Source organism: Calonectris borealis, chromosome 1 (genome assembly GCF_964195595.1).
Source record: "Calonectris borealis chromosome 1, bCalBor7.hap1.2, whole genome shotgun sequence".
Classification (NCBI taxonomy): Eukaryota; Metazoa; Chordata; class Aves; order Procellariiformes; family Procellariidae; genus Calonectris; species Calonectris borealis.
The window spans coordinates 17137799-17162720 of record NC_134312.1 but is presented as its reverse complement, the minus strand read 5'-3'; the positions used below and the strand labels follow the sequence as shown (position 1 = coordinate 17162720).

Here is a 24922-nt window from a genome sequence, read left to right as displayed (position 1 = left end):
AGCATAAGTTAGGCCTAGATAGTGAAAAGTTAGTGAACTTTTGTTTTAGTAGAAGTAAACAAAATAGGGCCAACTTCTTGTCCCGATAGACAGGATAGTGTTCATGTGCTCAAGCAGACAGTCAAACTATGCAATCAACCTGAACTAAAATCATGTCCAGAACAAGTAGAGAGTGTGTGTCCCCATCCCATGGTGCTGAGGCTCTCCTGGGACAGCCCTGGTAGGAACTGGGCAGTGGCTGTTTCTCTAATTGGGTTACTGGAGTTCCCCCACCTGCCTTGTACCTCTGTGCTCCTTTGTGGGTGTGGAGGAGGGACTTCAGTGGGCTGATGGGTCTCCTGGGATGGGTCTGGAAGTAGCCAGGGTAAGGTACTATCTGGGCTCCCCCACCTGCCATTGTGTCTCTCTTCTCCTTTGCTTGCAGACAAACTTTTTAATCATGTAATCTAACACACCTCTTCTATTATACTTCTTATCCTTGTCCTCAAGGCTATTTCCTGGACAGGTTTTTAAAAGTTTAATATCCAGAATGGGATTAAGAGGAGAATCACAAAACACTGTTGTCTAATAACCACAATATTTGCTGAAGTTAACCATTCTGTATGATTGTATTAGAAATCTGATAAACTGAACAGCTGATTCTTCATTGTTTGTTTGTGTGGGGCTTTTTTGCAGGAGCTAGATTACAATTAGCAGTTTCCTACTGTTCTGCAGTAGCCATAATCTATTAAACAGCAATTTAACTGATGCAGACAATTTTAGATTTTTGGGGGGTTGTTGTGGGGGGTGTGTGGGTGTGTTTGGTTTTTTTTGTTTGGTTGGTTTTTTTTTTAACTTTTTTTTTAGTGTTAAGTTCTATACAGTATTTATTTTATTGCAGACAACTTGTGATTAGCTACTGAAATTGAAAGACATCTTAAAAGTTAAGGTTCATCTGCAAACCTTGATGGCAACAGAAAGTGACTCAGTTTTAAAGTACCTTTTTCTGGGTAGTTTTTCAAGTTATTTAAGGAAGTGATACAGTGAAGTAGTAATACTTCTAACATATATTATGTTACTGTGTGCATAAGTGTGTTTTTAAGTTTAAATGGTGCGTTTGTAAGAGTTTGCCTGAGTTATGCTGCAAATACTGAAACCTTCCTCACCTGCAGAGTTGAAGAATTTATTTACCCTTAAAATGAATTAGTTCCCAGTGGGTACAGTCCCACCAACACAGAGAAGGGAAATAATAAGGAACATGTAGTGATATTAACAGAACTGTTTATGTATAGGACAATTAAGCCCTTGATTTAAAAATAAATAGTGTAAAAAGTACTGGTGTAGTCCTTGGGGAGAGAGGGTGAGGAGGGCAGGAGAGGTTGCGGGGGGTGTGGAAGGGGCAGGGAAGATTACTAGGGACTTGTCATAAAGACTGAGTCTGTAAATACAGTGATCAGGTGACTGAACTATATTTGGAACCCCTCAAAATTCAGCAAAAATGCATTTTTACCGTCCTCAATTCTGAATATTAAAGAGAATATGAATCATATTGTTAAAGGATATTGCAGCAGTAATGATCACAGCACTCATGGAATTCAGCAAGAGAACTAACAGCTTACATTTGTTACAAATCAATTTGAATCATATGCAGTTGACTGAAATTAGGGAAACTAAATCAAAGGCTTATTTTGATAAAACATTAAGTGAAAATGTTTTGCAAAGACTTTTCAAGTTTTTTCATGTTACTCAATTTTTCAGCATGAACTGTATGATAAATAAGTCCTGCTGAAGAGCTGAAATTTGCCTTTGTACAAAAACCAAATGACTGGAAGCAAGACATTTACAGACAGAATTTAGTCAAGGCTAATGGACCAGAAGGGCATAATTACAGGAATGCCTCCCCATAAAGCAGTGCTAGCCAACCCCTGATATTTATGATTCAAAAGGATTTGTTTCAGGTACGTATAAGTCTCAGAAATTCAAGTAGATTAAATCCCATTAAAATATTTTCTAAACTTAAAATATAATTAAAGTAAGTTTACCATCGTTTTTGTAACGGAAATATTTCTTTTACTTTATTTTAATCATAAGGACCCTTAGATTAAATTAAAGGAAAACTATGTAAATTCTCTTTCGGTTTATCCATTTAAATGGTCTGTTCTGAACCGTTATTTCATCCAGAAAGAGTTCTAGAGACAACCTGAAATTATTTCTGGCATGGAAATAGGAAACTTCAGATGCTTTTCCAAGCTTATGCTTGCATTGGAATTGTAAAAATTTAAGAATTTAATTGGATTCAAGTATTGAGAAGAGTTTTTAGCACGATAGCTCAACACTTAAAAGTTCTTGAAAGAGAAAATGGTAGCTATCATATGTGGGTCTCCTTGAAGCCGGCCACTGTTTTCACCAGGTTGAAAAGTTTAGGGCCACCTCCACAGAACATTACCACACTATTTGAATCAAACTAGAGAAATGCTTTTTAAAAATTATTTTATCAATTAAGTTCTTTACATAAAAAAGAAAAAAGTCTCTAATAAAATCTAGGGAAAAAGGCTACCATTGGTATGTTTTGGATAACAAAATACCGACTTCTGAGATTTTTCACAGGACTTCAAAGCTACTACTTAAACTCATGTTTAAGTTTAAAGTTGACAGGTACAGGATACAAGATACGTATATGAAAAGATAAGTAGTGTATAAACCATATAAACCACTAAAGATAGATATAAAAGGGTCACCTGTGTAACAGAAATGGTTAATTACATCAAATATATACATAGAAGAAAACGTGCAGCTAGGAACATATTTCTTAAGAATTTTACATCAGATTAATAATGCATCATTAATATAACTCGATTAGGGAGTTTTCTTGTATTTGCAATTATACTAAAATAATATCTAAGCACATCCTGAATTCTGCAAATTGTTGTAGTTCAGCCAGATCCTGGTTCTTGTTATTTGAATACAAAGTCAGAATATATGCCCTGTGTGGTGTTTTCACCAAAGTTTGGCCCAGAATCATATAAGGCTTGCTAAGCCTGAAAACTTCATCTGCCCTTAAAAGGAAATCAGTGATGGAGAAAAGTAAATGAAGTAACCCTGGTATATTACTCATAATGAACCCTGTAAAATGGGACAAGAACGCTCCATCAGACAGAGTAACCAAATTCATGATCATTCTACTGAACTGCCATCGCTATTAAAAGAAAAAAAAACCCACAAAAATTCAAAATCAAAAGATATTACAATAACATGAAATGTCCAGCTATACCTTTAAATGTTTGCATATGTGAATTTGTAGCATACATTTAGATGAAAATTGTAAAATATTTTCAATTACTCAAGCATTATTTAGGAATAGAAAATGAAGATTGTTCAAATAATTCGTATTTTAAATATCTGTACATCCCTATGAACAATGGTTTGCAAACATCAAAATCCTCTCAGTGGGAGAAAAGTCCACTGATCATAAGAAACTTTTTGATAAATTTAGTAGGATAAATAGAAAATATTTCATACTCCGGATTGCCTCATTGTTTGGGAATTGTATTATTGGGAACAGTAGAAATACATGTAGGAATGTTTGGATTTGAAACAGTGAGGGTTTTCTTCCTTGATGCTTGAACAAAAGGCAATAAAGATTTATGATGTGTTAATTTGCGAGCTAGAAAGAAAAACATTTTTAAGATTAGTATATTCAAACTATTTCTAATGCAAGATGTAATGAAGCTGACAAAAATTTTGGATGAGTCAACTCCTTCGCTAATTGTCCAAATTGAAACTTAAATTATCATAGTCTATAAAGAGAGACTTCTATTGTACCTGACAATTTATTCTCTCTTAGAAGCCATGTCTGTCAATTCCGTATATCAAGAGCAAAAAACAACCCACAACTCTCACCTCATGAAGCAGTATGTATTCATCCAACATTCAAGAATGACATACTTACACAATCGATTTTTCGAGTCTGCTCCCCTGTGATCCAACTATTTCTCCCAGTGTACAAAACATTTGTCCCAAAAAGTCCTGAAAAGCAGTGACATAAAAACTCAGAATTCGTATTTCACATTGAAACAAATTTGGTTTCCCATTTATCTGGGCTGTTCACTATTGTAGAACACATTCTGCTGAACATCGCATCTTAATAATAATTGTGCAATAATGAATCATAAAACAGACTCACTATTACGTATTTTACATAACACTGAGTTACATTTACAGAAGTAATTCTAATGCACTCCACTTACTGTTTTTATATTGCCTTTTTCATCAACAAAAATGAAACTGAGATGGAAAAAATTTAAAAGCATTAGAAACATGACTGTTTCTTTACCTTCTTTAACTGGATCATTTTAATAAATTTCTCTTTTATGAAGAGATTCTACACTGACTCTATGAATTTCTTGGAAGTTAATGATGTTGGCAGAAATTCAATCCTGTGCAGGATCTGTATGAGCATCCTGGGTTGACAATTATACACAACCATTGCTTTAATGACAGACTTTATTTTCATGTTTTATAAATTAACTGTATCACTAAAAATCAGCTAATTTTCATATTATATCTCCTTGTAACATAAGTAGTATAACAATATGAATGGATTTTCACTGTTGTATCTATATTGAGAAAAATTTTTGCTGCAGCCCAACTCCTTATCTTGCAAGTGAAAAGAGTGTGCTAGCTCTGTTCTTCCCAGCATCATTGGCAGCAGAGGTAACAGACGCTTGTGAGATTTGCTCACAAACAGTAATGAGAATTGAGACATTATAATTCCTATACAGCAAACCATAACTTTATGATACTGTGTATAGTAGCGAATATCTGTACAAGTAGTTCTGACTCTTCTCTCAGCCCAGGCCACTCATTCCAATCTCTGAGCTGTGTTAGTTATAGGTCCATATAGCAAATTGGATCTGAGAACTAATCCCACTGAAAAGGAAAATAACCCTGCAAAAAACAAATTTTTGAACTATGTCCTTTAACTGATCTGACACTGCGACACTGTTTCCATAAAGATTAAGTCTTTTAAAATGACTAAAATTTATCTGAGAATACTCAGCTCCTCATTCATTTTTTAAAAATCAGGTATGACATATTCTAAAATAATACCATTTTCTACACTGAAACCATTCCACAACTGTATTCCACAACTATCATCTTTTTTTTTTTTTTGGTGGAGTTTCTATGATTAATTCCTATTAGTTCCACAGTCTGTTATTAATGACAATTGTTCATTACTCTGTTGTTTTTTTCTTAAATCAGGAAGTTACCATGAACATAATAGTCTAATTTCAGGTAGCCAGTTTTATAAATATTATTACAGACAGCTACAATGGCAGCACTGTCTAGTCTGGTTACTTCATACATCCATTATAAAACTTGCTTCATTTGCTTCTCATTTTGCCAAAACTGAGTCACTGAAATTGAAATTCTTCAGGTTTTTTCATCCCCCAAACTGTTCAACTATTAAATGACACTGCCCAGTATTCCCAAAGGAATGGATCAACAGCTATTTTTAGGAACAGGGAAGATCATCTTCCACACGAGATGACTACAACACATGACCAGTCTAGCTACTGGCAGCAAATATTACTGGCAGCAAATACTACTGGCCTGACATTTTTCAGAAACACCAAGTTCCCAGTGCATGGATATGAGCAAAGCTCTGCTCACTTCCTACCCACTCACTGCCCAAATTCTTAAGAGCTACGGGAAAGAGACGCAGGAAGCTGGCAGCAAAAGGAACAATCCAGACCAACGTTGAGCACTTGGGAAATGATGGAAATCAGTTGCTGTGGTTAAGAAACACATTTCTAGCTACCATCTTTCACAGGGTTCTCAGAGTCGTCATCTTCTTTGTGTGCATAATATTATATGGCATAGTTTGGATGTCTTCAGCACAGATACCAAGTCTACACCAACTTGTACAGATTTCCTCTTAAAGACAATGGACGGAAATAGATACTTCTGATATTAACGTTAATGTCTAAAGAATAAAGTTTCCCTCCACAATTGAAGATTCCCAGAAATTGGCACTGTTTAAAAAACAGGACCTAATGTACAGGCTAAGCATACTCAGACACTAATTAGAATGTAACAGGCACATATGTAATTCAAGATCTACTTGAATACTCTTCAGAAGAACATTGGTTTGTTTTCTCATTGTTTTGTCCTTCTTTTCCATGGGCTCAGCAAGATACTCAAACCTTCAATTCCTGTTCCAGTAATCAAACAATGAAATCTAGGCTATATATTTGCACATATCTTTGTTTGCACTTCCATAGTGACTAACTTATCTTGTGTCTTACCTTTCTTCTTAAAACTTAATTATGAGGTTTTTGTACAAAGAAGAATGTTTCGGGGAAAAAAGAAAAGAATTCAGATAAACTACAGAAGCACAGATAAAATACAGAAGCACAAACAATCTTGGGCAGAAGCCCAGGATGAGGCTTTATCCTTGTTGAAGACAGTATAGGGAAGACTTCTATTTTCTGCATCCTCCTAGCTAGCATTGCAGTTATTCAGACCACCTTTCCATGATAACAGAGATGGAAAGCCGTTTGCCAGGGGCTTTAAATCTTTACAGGGAGGATCTAACTGGAGATCAATGGCTAAAAGTCTTATCTTTTCACTGTGAAGCACACACAGACAACATTCCTTCCATTATTCTCCTTTCGTTTGCTCCAGATTCTTAAAGGTTCTCTTACCAAAGCTTTCCTGTATTTATTTAAAAAAATTCACTCAGAAGTCTCTGAATTCTACTCTCACATCTCTAAATTTTAAAGTTACTGTTTAATCTCTTCCACTTCAAGACAACATAAGCATAAAAGGTTTCTACTAATTGGGACACAATCAAAACATGTTTACAATTTTTAGGACCCAGGGAAGTATCAACAAAATGCAGCATATCACATATCTGAAAAGGTATACACATGTGCTTAAATATGCCCTTTACAGGAGGAATGTCCCATTTAAATTATACTCATGAGCATTATATACATTATTAACCACAGCACAATCACTGTATTTGTCTCTATGCATCTAGGATTACTTACAGTCAAAAGAAAATAAACATACTTAGGAAAGTGGGAAAGTGTAAACATTTCAGCACAAGAAAGTATAATAGTGAGGAAAAACTTACATGTTTTGATAGGTTAGGACTCTTTGAGTCAACATCATAGCTTTAAAAAAAAAAAAAAAAAGGAAAGTTATATCAGAGTTGCCAGATGACAGACCTGAGGACAATGTAAAGAAACAAAAATCAAACAATTCTTTCACCTATTTCAACACGTGAAATTTACACAAACAGATATGTGAATGGAAGTCTCACCAGTAAGGAAGGCAAATTGCATCATCACAGATTATAGGATTATGGTTCTCTAGCTATTTGAAATGAAAATGTTTTCAACAAAGTGCAGGCTAATAAGAGAAATTATTCAGATATTCATTATTCTAATATTCCTGTTTGAACAATAAAAGCTGTCAAAAACCAGAACAAAAATTAAAAATTAATCTTAGAAAACAAACTAACTTGTGAATTATTTTCTTAGGTAATTTTTCAGTCATTTGACTAATTAAATAGAAACAACTAACAATAAACTAAATTGCTTTTAGCAAGAGTTCGACTTGTTCTTTTCAGCTTATCATAATCTTGTTCTTCCTCCAGCTAGAAAATGCCATTTTTCCCCTTCCACTACCAAGTCAGATTTCAAAAAAATTACTCTCTGAATTCAAGATAGATTAAAAAAAAATTAATATACAAAATTTTTGGGGGATTACTAATCTCTATACTTTCATAGTCTTCCATCTTTATCAGATAATCCACAGTAATATTTTTATCAAATCCTACATTCAGATTCAATACCAGTAACTAAATTGAAAAAGTATCCTCTATGCCCATCTCAGCCTCCCCAGCATGTTTCCATTCCCACTGCACGGTATGCTATCCCGTTGGTTGTGCTGCCACAACTGTTGTTGGGATCAGATCACAAGTCAGGAGGATGGGAATACCATAATGTAAGTGGATGTGGTGCGGCACAGTCAAAGTTTTAGAAACATGTTTGTGAACAAAGGAATGACTATAAAAATCACTAACGAGTTTAAAAAAAAAAAGCATACTGTCTGGTATAATTGAACAGAAAAACACAACCGGTAATTTGACCTAAGGGCTAGCTACACAACTAAACTAAAGAACTACTTCATTGGCAAAATCAGTAACAAATCTTAAAATGTGAACAGAATGGGGCCTGAGACATTGGTGGCTGTGCAGTTTAGGAGGCGGCTCGTGCTCATTTATCAGAACACCAAAAATCAGATATACTTGCCGCCTTCTTTTTGTTGCAAAAAATATGAATCATATGAGGAATTTCCTTCTTTGAAAAATAACACTTTGGCCAACAGTAGTACACAATTTTGCTGAAGTATTTAAAAAAGGAAGCTTTCTAAAGATGCTTCTTTCCTGATCAAAATTGGAGTTTTAATCCATGAATAGCTATATGAGATTCACATTTTTAACTCTGAGTTCTACAATATTTCATTTCTCATCTATCGTTGTTATAGGGCTCTAAAGTAAATTCACAGACTATGGCTATATGGTCACTTGCAGGCAAACATTAAAAACAGTTATTCAGCTTTCAGTTCAGAATAGACTTGTGTCCCGGCAATCCAGAACAGCAGCAGAAAGCAGCCAGGTCTTTCTGATAAGTACACAGTATGTTTGATATTTACAGCTTTTCATAAGTAAACAAACAGGAGTCCATTTCTCTGAGTACATGAAGAATCATGTATTTTCCCTTCCAGGTCCAAGTCCTGATAGCACTTACGCAGAAGTTCTTTACAGACTTTCCTTTCTTTGCCTAGACTGAGCCTAGCTTTCTCTTTCTTGGTTCATTTCTTTTGCTCTTCTCTTCTATTGCACTGCCTCCTCCCCATAACATACATGCACCCTACGGGAGCAAGAGGCAACCAAATCAAGATTCCCACACAGTCCCAACTGTGTCTTTATTTCAGAAATGCTTTACCTACACTTGGAGGAGAACCATTTATTTCATGGAGTGACTAGCTCTTACTTAAAGTTACTTTAAATAGCAGGCAACAGTTATACTCAGCAGATTTAATGACATTAAACCCAACTTCTAAAATAAAAAATAACATCTGCACCAGGCTTCCATGGTGAAGATGAAAGAATTTGTACCTAGCCATCTAGAAGCACCCTGTAATCTATTTTGGCATTGAGTATTTCCTTTCACTTCTTGAAATAGTTGAAGTCTAGGTGGAAACGGCTAGCTGCTCTCTGTGTATTGAACACAATGGAACTTTTTTCCTCACTCATCCCTCCAACACTTCTTGTTAACTTAGGAAGCATTCTGACATGCTATAAAAAGACATTTACAGCTAAAGAAAAATTAGACGTGGGGTTTTTTTGTTTCCACGATATAAGGAATGCTGCCATTCAAGAGCATTTCAGTACACCCTTCTGGCAACTTAAAACAAAATCAGCAAAACTACACGTAACTTTATTAACATTGCTAGCATACATCTATCAGGCATCATACTTTTTCTTCCACTGCTATGGGAAAAATCATCACTAATGTGATCACTGCCCTATTTATCATTGCTTAATGTACAGATTGATTTGCATTCCAAAAATCGGGGTGGGGGCAAAAAAAAAAAAAAAAAAAATCAAGAGACTGTCAGAGTTGCTTCAAAGCAACTAATTGCATAAGTAAATGGCACATTGAGACTAAAGCCTAGAAGATTTAAAAATAGCTTTACCATAAACTTGCTAGGAGATTTTAGGCAAATTATGAAGTCTTTCTTCATCTGTTTTGCTGTCTACAAGACAGAAATGCAATAAATGCAGTTTCTATATACAGGAAAACTTGCAACTTAACTTTAAAATGGGAAGCGATAATACTACAACTTACCACTACTATAATCAACACCTGAGTAGGATTTGTCACAATTCCATAAAGCATATCAGGAGATCTCAATCTTTAGTATTATAAAGTATAGGAAAGCAGACTACACTGTATCTTTCTTGATATATTTATTCAGTAAAACAGATGATTCTCCTAAATCTTTCTCAAGAACAAATAAACTAAAAGAAATACACGTGAAGGCAGAAATCTTAGGAACACAAAATAAGAATTGACAAAACTCAAGCTGAAGTACATCTTGCAAAGGAAATGAAAATAAATAGGAAAAGGGTTCTTGAACTAAAAAGGACATGTAAAGAAAAATTGTGGCCACTATGCATACTGTTCTGCAAAACTGAGTGAATGGCTTTTCCTCAATTATCTATGAGGGTTATTCAAGTGTTCTCTCATAAGGCAAGGTTAGGAAGAATTCCTAATAAAAAAGAGGATGCGAATGAAAAAAACAAGACAAGCTTGGTTATCATAAAGACTGAAATAATAATAATGGGGTGAAATGTAACAGATGACATGCAAGGTGACCTGTGACTGGACTCTCAATTCTATTTTCCAAAGAATAAAGTGAAAATCAAACCAATTCCACCAGTGGAATGAAATGAGTACATCTGGAATAATGTCAAAAGCCATCTACTTCTAGAACAACTGCTTTAATTTCAAAATCTTAAAATTTAGTATACTTACATGCTTACTGGCATTTATTTTAGTAAAGAAAATTTTGGTTCTGTACTACTTGCACAAGATTTTATTTCTGGACAGTATGTCCATGCCTGTTTTATCGGCTATGCTGCAAGAATATTTCAACATTTTGACATCCTTAGCTTTCTAACTATTTTCTAAAAGAAATGATTGTATGATTGTACTTTGACTAGTTAGCACCTGCCAAGTTCTTAGAACTCTGTCATTATTATGTTACACATTTATTTCTGAGGAAGCAATGCTAAATCAACCATATTTATTAATGTATTCCATGTCAATAGATACTATCTCTTTCCAAGTTAATATTATGCTGGACAAAACTTAATATGTTTACAGAAGCTGCAACGGTAGAGTCAAAGATTGTTAACTTACAAATCAAATCGCAGATTCTCTCTTTCTTCAAAGAAGTAGTCCATTATAAATTTTCTTACAAAATCTGGATTTAAAGTATTATCAATTACTTCTGTTCTTCCAAACTGTAAAATAAAAGTATAAGTTTAAGCCACATGCTATAATGAAGTATAATTAAGTAGATTGCCAATACGAGCAATATGTGAGATATCAGAAAGCCTGTAAAAAATTCTCTTCAACAGATGCTATGAAAGAAAACGACTGTGTTCACATGAATAGATCAGTTATCTGTGGATGAAGATAGACTGGCAGAAGACCTCATATTTCAACATAAAGAGTGATGCACACCCTGTATTGTATGACCTAAACTTTATAAACATCCCAAAGCTGATCAGAATCCACAAAAATTTGGGGAAGAAATTCAGTAACATAGAAATCCACTGTTTCCTCAAAAAAAGTGACAACAGCAAGCAAAACCCTTATTTCAGATAGCTTTAAATACTAGGGAACATAGTCCTTCCATTAGAAGTGTATCATTTTTGCATTATCCAGCTCCTATTTCACCTCAGTTCAGCTCTCTCTTCATCTCTCCTCTCTCTGAGCTTTCTGCAAAATGCCTTTTCTTTCTTGGTGTTTACAGGAAGAGCCCCAGCTCTTGTCAAGCTGAAAATATTTAATTTAAAAAAAAAAAAAAAACTTTTGATATTGACTTCAGTTCATATACATCACAGATACAAACGACTGATCATAAAATATCAATGTGATAGTTTTGTTCTTGTTTTAGCTGGTCTTTCAAGATATTCAGAAAACAAAAAAGAATGAGTTATTATTGAAATGAGCATTTAATTTTGTCCTACACATTGAACATATCAAGAGGTATTTGAATATAGCCTACTGAAAAGCTTTTTGACAGTTTGCTGAAAGATCATCATTAAGGAGTCCTCAAAACTGCAATTTGGGACTAGAGACTTTTGAATGACTCAAAGACTGCCAACCTCTTCATTGACATGACTTAACTAAATCAATAAACATGGATAAAGAAAGAATAAACCTTCTTGTAACTGAAGGTTTTTGAGATGTGTTTTCCAAAAATGTTTTCACATCATGGATGTGAATCTGACCACTATAACCTGCACAGAGCCCCTCAGCCTCCAACAGGAGCCTCCCTATCCCAGCCCGTGCATACTTCACATCTATGTGGTATGAAAGGACAGAACATACGCCACTATCTTCCTCTCAAAACTAAGCAATTTCCTTTCATTGCTTGATTCTTATTAAAATAAAATGGTAAAGAACTCCAGCCACATTATTTGTGTGCTATAAAGAAACTCCATTACTGTCAGCAACTCTTTTTTCTCCTTTGAATGACTGTGCATGCATGCATTCAAACTGCAGGGGACTGATTCCAAGCACCATTCATTCACACAGATCATCTGGAGAAGTGGGCCTGTATCTAAGAGGACGACTGCTTCGCAGAAAGCAACTACCCACCCAAAATAAAATGTTCAACACAAGTTAACACATCTTCAAGACACAGCTCTATAAAGTCTCAGGAACAATCCTCAGAAGTGACACAGTGCTGATTTGTGTCTTTACAGAGTGTGCTTGAATCCTGTTCAGTACCTTCACTTTCGCTATGCTGTGAGATGTTCAATTGGAACAGTCTTATTCAGAGATCTCCATATTCCAGCACTTCCTATAAAAGACAGAGAAGCAAAACTATCTTCCCAATGAACAATACCATCTCCAAATAAAAAGGCAAAGAATATTTAACATATAGTGTCAATTAGCATACTCCTTTGCCATGACTTTACATCATTTCTTAAAACCTAGGTGGAGTGATTCCCTGGTTTCATTGGAACCTTGATATCCCTTGGAAGAAGGCTTCTGAATATGTCCTAAGGCACAAATTGTTTAGAAAGCAAGTTTACTTATCAGCAATCACTGTATTTCTTCAACTCTCCTAAGCCAAAGCAATAGCTATGAAGGGGGTAAGCATTATACAGGGATGGGCAGGAGAAAGCTCCAGAACCTCTCCAGAGTGATGAAGATCCTGGACATTCAAAATAAAACCCGAGTCTCTTAAGAGAGGACGAGCACAGGATGCACATGATCCTGGAAACAGATCAGAACATGAACAAATAATTTGATCGTTACTGTTTGGTTTGGACGAAAAAAGTCAGGTATTCTCTGAAACGTAGAAAACACTTTCTTGAACCAACACTGGTGACTACTATGGCCAAGTATTAATCAATGAGAAAGAACAGCAGTGGTAGAAAGTTGGCATTCCTATGAGAATAAGTATGGCTGGAATACTTGCCTGGGCTAAAGGGTCTTTCTTTACCCTCTGAACAGTAGCATTCAAATTTTATGTACATTCAAAGTCTCCAATCAGTTTCCAGGTCAAATAAATCTCAATGTTTATTAAAAAAAAATTGTCCCCTGTCAGCTGCATGCTTTATAACATGCAACAATATTGGAGCCAGGAAAAACTGAAAGTTGGAATGGCAGAAAAAATGAAATACGCAGCAATATCTAAGCATTTAGTACTGTTTGAAGGTATGCACTGAAAATGAGAAGCCACTCTCTGACACAAGCCAGTAAACAGCAGTTCATCAGATCAGGGATGAGAAATTAAAACAGTGGGGTCATAAGAACCATCCATTTTGCAGTTCTGAACAGGAATATACCTCATCTGTGTATTTTTTTCCCCTCAAGTGTTCTATTTCTTCCATTTGCACTCTTACAGCAAACTGTCCAAGTTCTCTCAAAGACTGGAATCAGCTGCATAAAGAGGAGATTTACCCTTAGTACTGAAATCTGATAAACACTGACCTACTCTAGAAGCAAAGGACTCTGGGCCTTCAAAAAGAAGATCCAAGGATGACTGCATTCTAACTGGCAAAGCTACCAAAGGCACAACAAGTAAGCAAAGAACACATATTAAGTTCTGGTAGTCTCTCATGCTATGTCCAACAGAATCAGACACACATATACAAAGATATGCATGAAAATATCTCCCAGCCTGTGCAGATTCAAGTAGCAAATTGTCCTGAGAGAGTCCTTAATCACCAGGCAGGAAAAGAAAGGTTACTGAAGTTCTTTAAATCCTCAGATTAGGACAAGCTTGAGGGAGAGTAAGAGGATCTCCAATCATATGGGACCTACACTTCTACATACATGGAAGACACAGAGAAACAAAGAACACGGGGAGCTGTAGCCTAAGAAAGTTTACTTTCTGCTGCAAAGTCATCATCTAAATCAAAAGGCACAAACCCAAAATAACTAAGTGAGCTCAGAGGATAACTTGTCAAGAGTCCATTTAGGGCACTAATACTTCTCTTGACAAACCTCTGGCTTGACACCCTCATAAACAGATCATTTTCTGACAGTATGATCCTTTTTGAAATAGTAAAGGCAGTTTGCACAATAGGAGGATATACTTGACTTTGGAAAAGCCATTCAGAGGAAAAGAAAATTAATGGCTAAGGGAAACAGACAAGAATCAGAATACTTGAGGTTGGAAGGGACCTCGGGAGATTGTCCAGTTCCACTTTCCTGCTCAAAGCAGGGTCAGCTAGAGTAGGTGGTTGTGCAGTCAGGTTTTGAGTATGTGCAAGGATAGAGACTTTGCAGCCCCTCTGGACAACCTGTTCCAGTCTAAGATCACCTTCACAGGAAAAAGGTTTTTTCCTTATGTTTAAATAGCATTTTCTGTATTTCAGTTCATATCCATTGACTCTTGTCCTTCCACTGGATACAGCTGAGAATAGTCCATCTCTGCCTCCTTTACTGCCTCACATCAGGTATTTATAAACATGGATAAAATGTAAGCCTTCTCTTCTCCAGGCTGAACAATCCCAGCTCCCTCAGCTTCTCCTCATATGAGAGATGCTCCAGTTCCTTTAACATCTTAGTGGCCCTTTGCCAGACCCACTCTAGCATGTCCATATTTTTCTCATACAGAGGAGCTCAGCACTGGACACAGCACTCCAGACATGGTCTCACCGGTGCTGAGGGCAAGGATCACCCCCCTTGACCTGTTCGCAATGTTGTCCCTAATGCAGCACAGGATGTTGGGCTTGCACGCTCAAAACACCTCTCCATTTCACTCAGATGGAAGGTACTAAGGGACTGGGGGTGTGACAACTTCTACAAGTGCATGAAAAAGCAAAGCACATAGCTAGGTAAAGGAAAGCACCGCTTCCCTTTGTTCCTACACACCCCAAAATGATTGTGACTAGAGGGGTAGACAGACACTCACCTCAGACAAAAAACCCAGCTTATTTATACAGCCTTATGGACTTTCTCACAAAGTTCAACAAAGACAAATTCGAAGTCCTGTACTGGTGCTGGGGACTGAGTGGTGGAGTATGAGCTGTGCAGAAAAGGTCCTGGTGCAGCCATGAGGGTTTAACAACACATTGGGTTGTATTAGTGTCAGCACAGCCTGCAGATCAAAAGCAACAATTATTCCCCCTCTATTCAACACGTGTGGCCCCACCTGGAAAACTGGGTACAGTTTGGGGCTCTAAATACAACTGAATCAACAGACTGGAGGCAGTTCAGTTAAACGGACCCTAAAAAAACCCAAAAAACAAAAAACAAAAACAATCAGCAGCTGGAGCACACAACTTGAAGAAAAGCTGATGGAGCTCAGTTTGTTCAGCTTGAAGAAAAGAAGGTTTAGGGAAGATCTATTTCCACTACCATCCTCCGCTACCTAAACACCATTACAGAAGACAGAGACAGACAGTTCACAGAGAGCACAACAAAAGGACAAGATGCAATAGTCAAATGTTGCAATAAAGGAAATTATGAAGGGATATAGGGAAACACTCTTCCAGAATGGGTGATTAAGCACTGGAATGGGTCACCCAGGCAGTTGTGCAGTCTCTGCCATTAGAGAATTTCAAACCTTAGCTGGGAAAGGCCCCGAGCAACCTGGCCCAACTTTGAAGATGGCTTTGCATGGATCAGGAGGATGAACCAGACACAACAGATGAGTAGGAGGCTGGATAACACAGTTTCCTTTCACCTAAATTATTCCATGATTATGTCATATTTCTTATCTCGGGTTTTTAACTTTCATAGTTCCATTAGAAATAGAACTATGTATGAATTCGAAGGGAAAGTTACTTCAAAAGGAGAAAAAAAAAAGTTATAAAATGGCAGCTAAATGTCAGTTTTAATTTTTTAAAACAGTAAAATATCATAAATTTTTAAGTACTTTTCATCCCTTCAAATCTGCCTTTTTTTCAGTAAACAATATTTCACTTTACACTATAACCATGTTACACTTCGGACATCTTTCAGACTTGATTTAAAATGCATGACAGAAGTGTATCAGTAAAAGAAGATAAATATGCAATATGCTTAAGATTAAACCACACCGAGACCGGAGAAGGCCTAACAGAATGCCCGTTATACTGCTCATCAGTTACCCTGAAATTATTACAAAACTCAGGAGATTGAATTCAGTGGCACTGCTAACTTTTCTTTAAATTATTTTAAATTACCTTTTTTTAATTGAGGCTTCAGTTTTTTGGTCTGTTTACTTTTTTCCAAGGGCTACACAAATGATTCCTTCACATTAAATTAATATAACTAATTACTTAACTGACAAGTTACTATTAAAATTTATCTTATAGGTGACATTAAAATGCTGGCCTCTAAAAATCAGCAGGCCACACGTCCCAGCTAAATGAAGCATCATCTTTTTAAATCTGTTTTCCCAATTACCTATAGCCTTTTTTAAGCAGAACAGGTTATTTCTATAATTCAGTCACTTATGACTAATAGCTGCTAATTAATTAGTTCTCCACATGGCCTAGTTTCCCCATTAATGGTTGTGTAAAGCTAAAATCTTAACATGGCCAACAAGCAAATACCTTTAGAAATGTCATTCAGGAGAGTAACAGACTCAATTTAACTATTTAAAGGAAAATAAATGTTCAACAAAGAAAATCAAGAAGAGAGTCCCTTTTCTGGATTTCCTGAGATGGAGAGTCTTTATCACCTCATAATACAAGCTCTCCTGGTAGAAGGAGATTTTTTAAATTTATTTAGTCATTTGAATTTTTATAGCATCTCAACCTAGCGATCCAGCTTAAGGGGCTATGAGGTTAATGGAAAATCGTAACCTTCATTTTAACATCAGAGTTATAAAAGATTAGCAAGTTGGGTAAGTCCAGTATCAAAGATACAAACCAACTATTGTAACTATGAGGGTCTAACCCAACCCTCTGCTAACCACCTTCTACATGAATTCTCTGAATTAATTCTTGCTTCAACTTTATGGCCGTGCGTGAACTTGAGAATAGTATCTAGTAAGCCCTCTTTTCTTGTTTTTTAAAATTTGCAGTGTTTTACCACAATTGCAATGAAGTTGTTCCAATAATTAATCGCCCCCATTCTGAAAAATAAGTTCTTGTTTCTTGCCTGGTTTTTATTTCATCTCCTTTTCCATCTTTTGGATCTTTCTATATCTTTGTTACACAGAAATATTTTCCATTATGAAATTTATGTTCTTAGTGTTGATATTCATAGCTGATTACAATTATCCTTAATTCACTCTTTCATTAGGAAAATAATTTGAGCTCAAGTTTTTCAGTGTAGCATATGTTATTTAATCTTCTAATAATTCATTACTTTTATCTCTAGTCATGTGAACTGTCAGAACTTAGTATTCTGTTACAATTCTAGGAAACTAAAGAACTAAAAAATGGTTTAAACTATCACTAGGTTCTTGGCTCTGATGTAAATGGCTTTTGAAAATTCTTTAGGAAGCGCCAGGTAACACTCTCCATTGGAAGCTCACTGCACAAAATGGTATATGAACACACAACAATAGATAATCCTCTTCTCAGAGTCTGTAATCTAACTTCACTACATGTGAACAGAACAAATAAGAAACTTAAATTGTTTAGAAAGAAAAGCAGTACGAGTAACATGAGCCTGTTATAATAATGATTAATAGTTTCAAATAATCAGAATTACAGAGACTACAAGGAAACAAACAAAAAATTCACAACTGCCAACCCCACTCTAGAAAAAGCATAGTCACATGTTCTGCAATGTGTTTGTCCCAAAGGAAGAATAATGTTTTTAATATATAAACTCATACTAATTATCAGAAAAACCACAACATTCCTCTAACATATATGCAGGCACTCATACTAAATCTGTATACTGCATGTACACATGATGGTGATTTCTATGTAACCCTTTTTAACTTATGGTCATACAATCATAGGTATATAAAAACCAGAAAGGATTCCTCATTTTTCTGTGCTTTGGCTTTTTTCCTCACTGTTTCCTTTGAAAGAAAACATGACTTCCTTGAAAAGATTATGTTCTTTTGTTCCAACTGTCTTCATTCCCCTAAACAGTTGATTCTTTTGAGAAATCTGCCAGAGAAAGCTTTCCAGTGAACTGAATATCATGCAACAGCAAAATTTATTCTTTCTTCACAACTGGGACAGTATAGGCTTCTTCTATACTCTCCATCCTTTGCTTCCTTGTACTGAAACTTTTTCTACTAATCTGCTGCAAACTACATTCCTATTTATGCTATGTCCTTCTGCTAAAGAAGATACAAGCTATTGTTCCAAAGAAACTTCATTGGTACTCTAAAAAAAGCAAAATCTAAATCCCAATAAATGTTGATTATAAAACGTCTAGCCTTTGTAATTTTCATTAAAACAGCCTTCAAAATCTACAAAGGAGACTCAAAAGCATGTCTTATTATGGTTCAAATGATAATCAAATTGGTAGATGCTGCAGTGAAATGCTAAACTACTAGACACACGAGAAGTGTCCACTTTGAACAAAATCAGTCAGATTATCATAGAATCATACAGGTTGGAAAAGACCTTTAAGATGATCAAGTCCAAACGTAATCCTAATATTGCCAAGTTCCCTACTAAACCATGTCCCTAAGCACCACATCTACACATCTTTTAAATACCTCATGGGATGCTGACTCAACCATTTCCCTGGGCAGCCTGTTCCAATGCTTGATAACCCTTTCAGTGAAGAAATTTTTCCTAATATCCAATCTAAACCTCCCCTGGCACAACTTGAGGAGATTTTCGTCTTGTCCTATTGCTTGTTACTTGGGAGAAGAGACCAACACCCACCTCGCTACAACCTCCTTTCAGTTCTAGAGACTGATAGGGTTTCTCCTCAGCCTCCTTTTCTCTAGACTAAACAACCCCAAGTCCCTCAGCCGCTCCTCATAAGACCTGTGCTCTAGGCCCTTCACCAGCTTCGCTGCTCTTCTCTGGACACGCTCCAACACCTCCATGTCCTTCTTGTAGTGAGGGGCCCAAAACTGAACACAGTAGTCAAGGTGCGGCCTCACCAGTGCTGAGTACAAGGGCACGATCACCTCCCTGCTCCTGCTGGCCACACTATTTCTGATACAGGCCAGGATGCCGTTGGCCTTCTTGGCCACCTGAGCACACTGCCGGCTCATGTTCAGCCAGCTGTCAACCAGCACCCCCAGGTCCTTTTCCTCTGGGCACCTTTCCAGCCACTCTTCCCCAAGCCTGTAGCGTTGCCTGGGGTTGTTGTGGCCGAAGTGCAGGTCCCGGCACTTGGCCTTGTTGAACACCATACAGTTGGCCTCAGCCCATCGATCCAGCCTGTCCAGGTCCCTCTGCAGAGCCTTCCTACCCTCGAGCAGATCAACACTCCCGCCCAACTTGGTGTCATCTGCAAACTGACTGAGGGAGCACTTGATCCCCTCATCCAGATCATTGATAAAGATATTAAACAGAACTGGTCCCAATACTGAGTCCTGGAGAACACCATTATCTAATATCTTATGATAGAAGGAGAGGATATTTGCCTCTTGGAGAGCAATTAATATCATGAGTTAATTATCATTAATTATAATTTACTAATTAATTATTTTTATTGTAATTTATTGATTTATTATGTTTTCTTTCCTATCTACTAATAATAAGCAGTCGATTTGCTGGATGAAAACTCCCTGCAAGGTCTCAACAAGTTCCTATGGACTTGGATGTCCATGGATGGACCCACGCAGTACCATACATACCTAAACGATCTGGAGCAGGAACTGAAAAAATAAAATTACTAAACAAATAGATTCATAGAGAATTAAACAGGATAAATATATAAAAGGCAACTATGAAGACTTGGCAAAACAACATTATTCATACTGAATGATCGGACAATAAAATGACAGATGAAATTCCATATGGATGAACGAAACATTATATGCATATAAGGAAAAAAAGTAACAGCTAACTTAATAGTTAGCATGGCTGAATAAGCAATGTGAGCACAGAAAGGGAGTCTTTCTCTTGATAAACTGAATAGTATAGGGACTAGGTACAGCTCATGACAGTATTTTTTAATTTCCTTACAAATTGGTCACCTTTGCTATCTTGGGATTCCACTACAACCTTGCCTAACTGCCTTCTCTCTCAATTTGATGACTCTATCAAAAAACATGCTTTTTCTTGTCTCCAGCATATTTCCTCCAGATTAAAAAAAAAACATGAACAGAATTAATGAACAGGAAGGCGTGAAGAATGGAAAGCCATGAACAATTTTTGAAGACACAATGGAAATTTACTGAGGATAATAAAATAACATTTGGCAGCTCATGAAGCTGGAAATCAGCATGGTGAAGGCCAGTGAGAGAACAGACTTCCAGACAGGTATACTAATTTAATTTGCATCCAATGCATTCTTACAGTAGATGGACCAGAGGCTCAGAGCCTTGCTCCATAGGCAGTTCCTTAACACTTACCATTGGTGGATATTGCCAGTAAAATTGCAGTTAGTTGAGTAATTTACAACGTCTATTATTTATTTAACATTCACCTTTGAAGTGCTCATTCTTGTTTTCAGAATTAACACCCTCTTCAAAATGAAGAAATTCAGATTCTTTCAATATATTATTAAAGGCTTCTGTAGATAACAGTAAGTTATACTTAGCCATATTTCAAATGTGTCCTCACAAAGTAAGGGGAAGTAAATATTTTAAAACCAAAACTCAGATTCTGAGGATGCATTTGTGGCCAATTATATTAATTGAAATACCTGATGATCACACTGTAAGTGAAAACAGGGAAACTGTTTTGAAAAACCACACCCTGTTAAATTTTAATTATTTTAATTCTTTGCTGAGGATTTGGTGTACAAGAATAACACTGGGTAAAAACACTGGAATCTGTACCACAGGCAAACCAGAGTAGTGCCCAGAAAACATCTACCCTTCATTAAATGAAGGGTTTGATTTACCTATTGTATTGAATCCATCTGAATAGCTTAGCTGAAGGGGAAAAAAAGCACGCTGCTAGAATAGAGTGCTAGGGAAATTACAGAGATTATGAAATGATTTACTGTGTTTATGATTCCCAAGCATTTTCTGCAGTGTTCAAAAGAAAGTAATTAGGCAAAAGAAGGAAGAGAACTATGCATAAAAGGATATGGAACAAAAACAAGGTAAAGTATGTTGCTATGCCTTTATGTGATCTTTAATGTCTACACATAACAGCAGGGGCTTATTGTTTGTCTCAGTTTTGTCTTCTCCAAACAGTTCCAGGTGACTTCCACCTCTACAAGCTAGCAAAATATTAAATAAGTATTTAAATGCAACAAAATGGACACATATAAAGAATTTTATTGAAAAACACAGTATTAGTGCATTCACCACTGCAGGCAGAAAAAGTATAGATATGAGGTTACCCATCTAATGTATATATCAACTAATCTTCTACCTACCACCTTATGTTTTATCACTGGTATAAATACAATACACCACAACATATAAAATGCAATCCTGACTCAGCCCCTCTATCATTCCCATCTTTGAATTTTGACTGTCACAACAGCTAGTAGGAATGGGATTCTACTCACCAAACTTTACATCTGACATAGTCAAAAGTGTAGGCTTTTGATCATCACTTGAATGCATTTCTAAAGAATGATTCATCTGATCTAATGCAGACAACTAAATTAGGTCTGATGAACTGCCCTCAGGATGTTATCTTTTTCCATTAACTATAAATAGTTTGAACAGTCAACCGAGTTGTAAATACTTATACCTAGACCTGATAAACAACATAGAGATAATTATGTCTTAAAAGAAAAAAACTATAAGATTTTCTAGCAATTGCCGTGTCAAAAGTCTGTTTTAACCCATGTAGTTCCTAAAATGGCGTATGATACCATAACCACATGCCAAAGTGCATTACCTAGCCAAGATACTCTCTAATGGGTGAGAAGATGCAATACAAGCAATAACGTTGCACACTGCCCTGTTGAGGTGTTTTTGCTTTGGTCAAGGAGATAAAATGGCAGAAGACAAGACAAAGCTATAGATGGTGACACACTTCAACCATTACAAACTTGGACCTGTTAAAATCGAGAGCAGATGGAATCTTTCCATCAACAATCTCCTAAATCACCTCAAAACGAGCACATGGAACATACTCTAACACATTCATAAGGTGATAATGGTATAATTTTACCATCAGTACAATTATGATATTAAAAATGGTTAATACTCATTGTAACAGTTACACCAGAGAAGTATGAAAATTCCACAAAATTACATATGAATCTCAGACAACAATAAAAGCCAGAATTTCTGACAAAATCCTCTTAACCCTAGACCAGAAAAGGACCCGAATGCTTTCATGATGATCTAGACTTGACTACCAAATTGCACCAAGACACCTAGTCACGCCTTGAACACCTGAAGGCTCCTCTGTTTTCAGAATTAACTATCCAGACATTTAGAACTCTGTGTATGTCCACTACTTCTGCCAATTTAATTAAGGTTAGTGAATTCCCATTTAGGATCCTCAAACTGACATTTCTTCACACAAATCATCAGAGGAATGTGATCCAGTAGGTATACTGTGACAGGTAGGTATAGTACACAGTTCAGAATAACAGAGAGCAGCAATTTAACTGAAAACTACAAATGAAATAGGTACAATGTTTCATGTATTGCCCAGTTATATGAGCTTTTCTCCAAAAAAAGACAAATTCAATTCTCTCATCTCAGTAAGACTGAAACCCACATCCACCACGTTTCAGCAAAGCAGAAAATATGTTTCTCCAGCCAACTGGCAAAGACACCAAATAGAAGGGAAGAGGTCTGGTTTCTGCACCCCTGGCCTCTCCACTGGAATTTTTACACAGTAATATTCACATAAAATATCAGTTCAGAAAACAATAACATCAGACCTCCTCTCTTTTACAGGGAAAAAATAGTAAGATCGTTCATTCCTCTCTTGGCTCTATTCTTAGAACGCATGGCCACACAGCGGCCCACCTACAGTGAAGAACAGTTCCATCAATCCTCTCTGTAAGGCAGCTGAATAGGATATTTTATCAGTAGAAAGGAAAGATGACCACCCTTCCCCCAATGCTGTCAACTCTTTCAAAGAATGACATTAAAGGAGAAAAATTAGATTACTAAGTACAGGGAGACAGTTCCAGTATATAAATGTTGATCTGCTGTAGATATCCAATTTAGAGGTACTTGATTTAGTTTTTTAAGACATATCTCTCCAGTGTTTACACTGATAGGTTAAGAAGACATAGTCCAACCTATGCATAATACCCTCTCTCCCTTGTTGCCTGGTGTATACTCTACTCAGCAGCACCTAACTTCTCCCAAACACTACACAGGAACACAGCTACAGGCTAGTTTTGCTGACACTGACCACAGTTGAATCCTTCCATAGATCTTGTACTGTTTGAGCATCTTCCTCTCTTGATGTCCACAAACCTTGTCCAGACTGATAGCTAAGTTTGATTTCATTTATCTCAGGGAGACTGTAAAACAGGAAACTCATGTATTTTCTCTAATTTAGTTTTCCCTTTTGATGGAAATATGTGATACAGATATGGAAATTGAGATTAACGTGACTAGGTTTTAAGTGTTTACTGGAACACCGGACTCCCATTGTTTAGCATAGAGGCTATGACATGCTGTTTTCTGCTACGGCAAATAACCAGCCTTAAGTATATTCAAAAAGTTTATACATCTATGAATATGTATCTTACCTCTCTCCATTCTTTGTTTCCAATGGCTTGTGTGTACAAAACACAGACTGTGAAAAGAAAAAAATGTTTGGTCATTTTCTGAATTTAACATATTCTTAAATTAAGTGAACGAATTTTGTAGTCTGTTGTGCTGTTGAAATTAGTAACTAGGACAATCAAATAGTAGTATGTTTTCCTTCGGTTTTCAGTATGCCTAACCAGATCAGTGACAGTACGATCTAGCTGTTGCAGCAACGAGCTAATAAATAGAGTGGTTCTAAAATGGGAGGCAACACTTATGTCTAACCTCCAGCAAATCACTTGACAATCCTTATCAGTAAAACTGGATAAAAGCAGGTCTTCATTAAATGTGGATGGTCTGGCTATCCTAGTTAATCTAATGCATAATTACCCTAAATTATGCTTCCTTCAAGAGATGAGAGAATTAAAATAGAAACAAATGAGGACCCTACTGGAAAAAGAGACAGGGGAATATAAATAAATAAAAGTGGAAAAAGGAAAAAAAAAAACATCTCAGGTTTTCTTCCTTAATTCTGCTTCAAATTATTTATATATTTAAGCATCTTGCATATTTATCCTTTTTCTTTTTTTTAAACTAAAACCTAATAAAAAAATTGCATCAATGAAGTTTGTCAACTAAGCTGTTTTTGAAAGACCAAGCAGCATAATCCCACAGGCGTCACTCTCCTTACAGATGTTTTTCCAGTATAGAATGCACTATGCATTAATTTGCAGCTTCCATCACAGGGATTGGTGACAGAGGTACAGTGATTATAATCAGGTCTTTTAAACACTATTGTAAGTACAAATCATTTGCACTGAAGGAGTACTATAAACTTTATTTTCTACAGTTTTGGACTAGTTGCAGCTAACAACAATAAAGCAATTTTTACCTGAAA

At 36.3% G+C, this 24922-nt stretch overlaps 1 protein-coding gene across 1 annotated transcript in view; it reads right to left on the bottom strand.

Annotated features, from left to right (window-relative positions):
* Positions 1-24922, bottom strand: part of CPNE8 (copine 8) — a 113212-nt gene that overhangs the window by 70398 nt on the left and 17892 nt on the right. The window contains exons 3-6 of the mRNA XM_075145844.1: positions 24024-24070; positions 10983-11086; positions 7121-7160; positions 3929-4005 (exon numbers count right to left, since the gene is read on the bottom strand). Coding sequence (XP_075001945.1) covers positions 3929-4005; positions 7121-7160; positions 10983-11086; positions 24024-24070 — 268 coding nt within the window. The remainder of the gene's footprint in view (positions 1-3928; positions 4006-7120; positions 7161-10982; positions 11087-24023; positions 24071-24922) is intronic.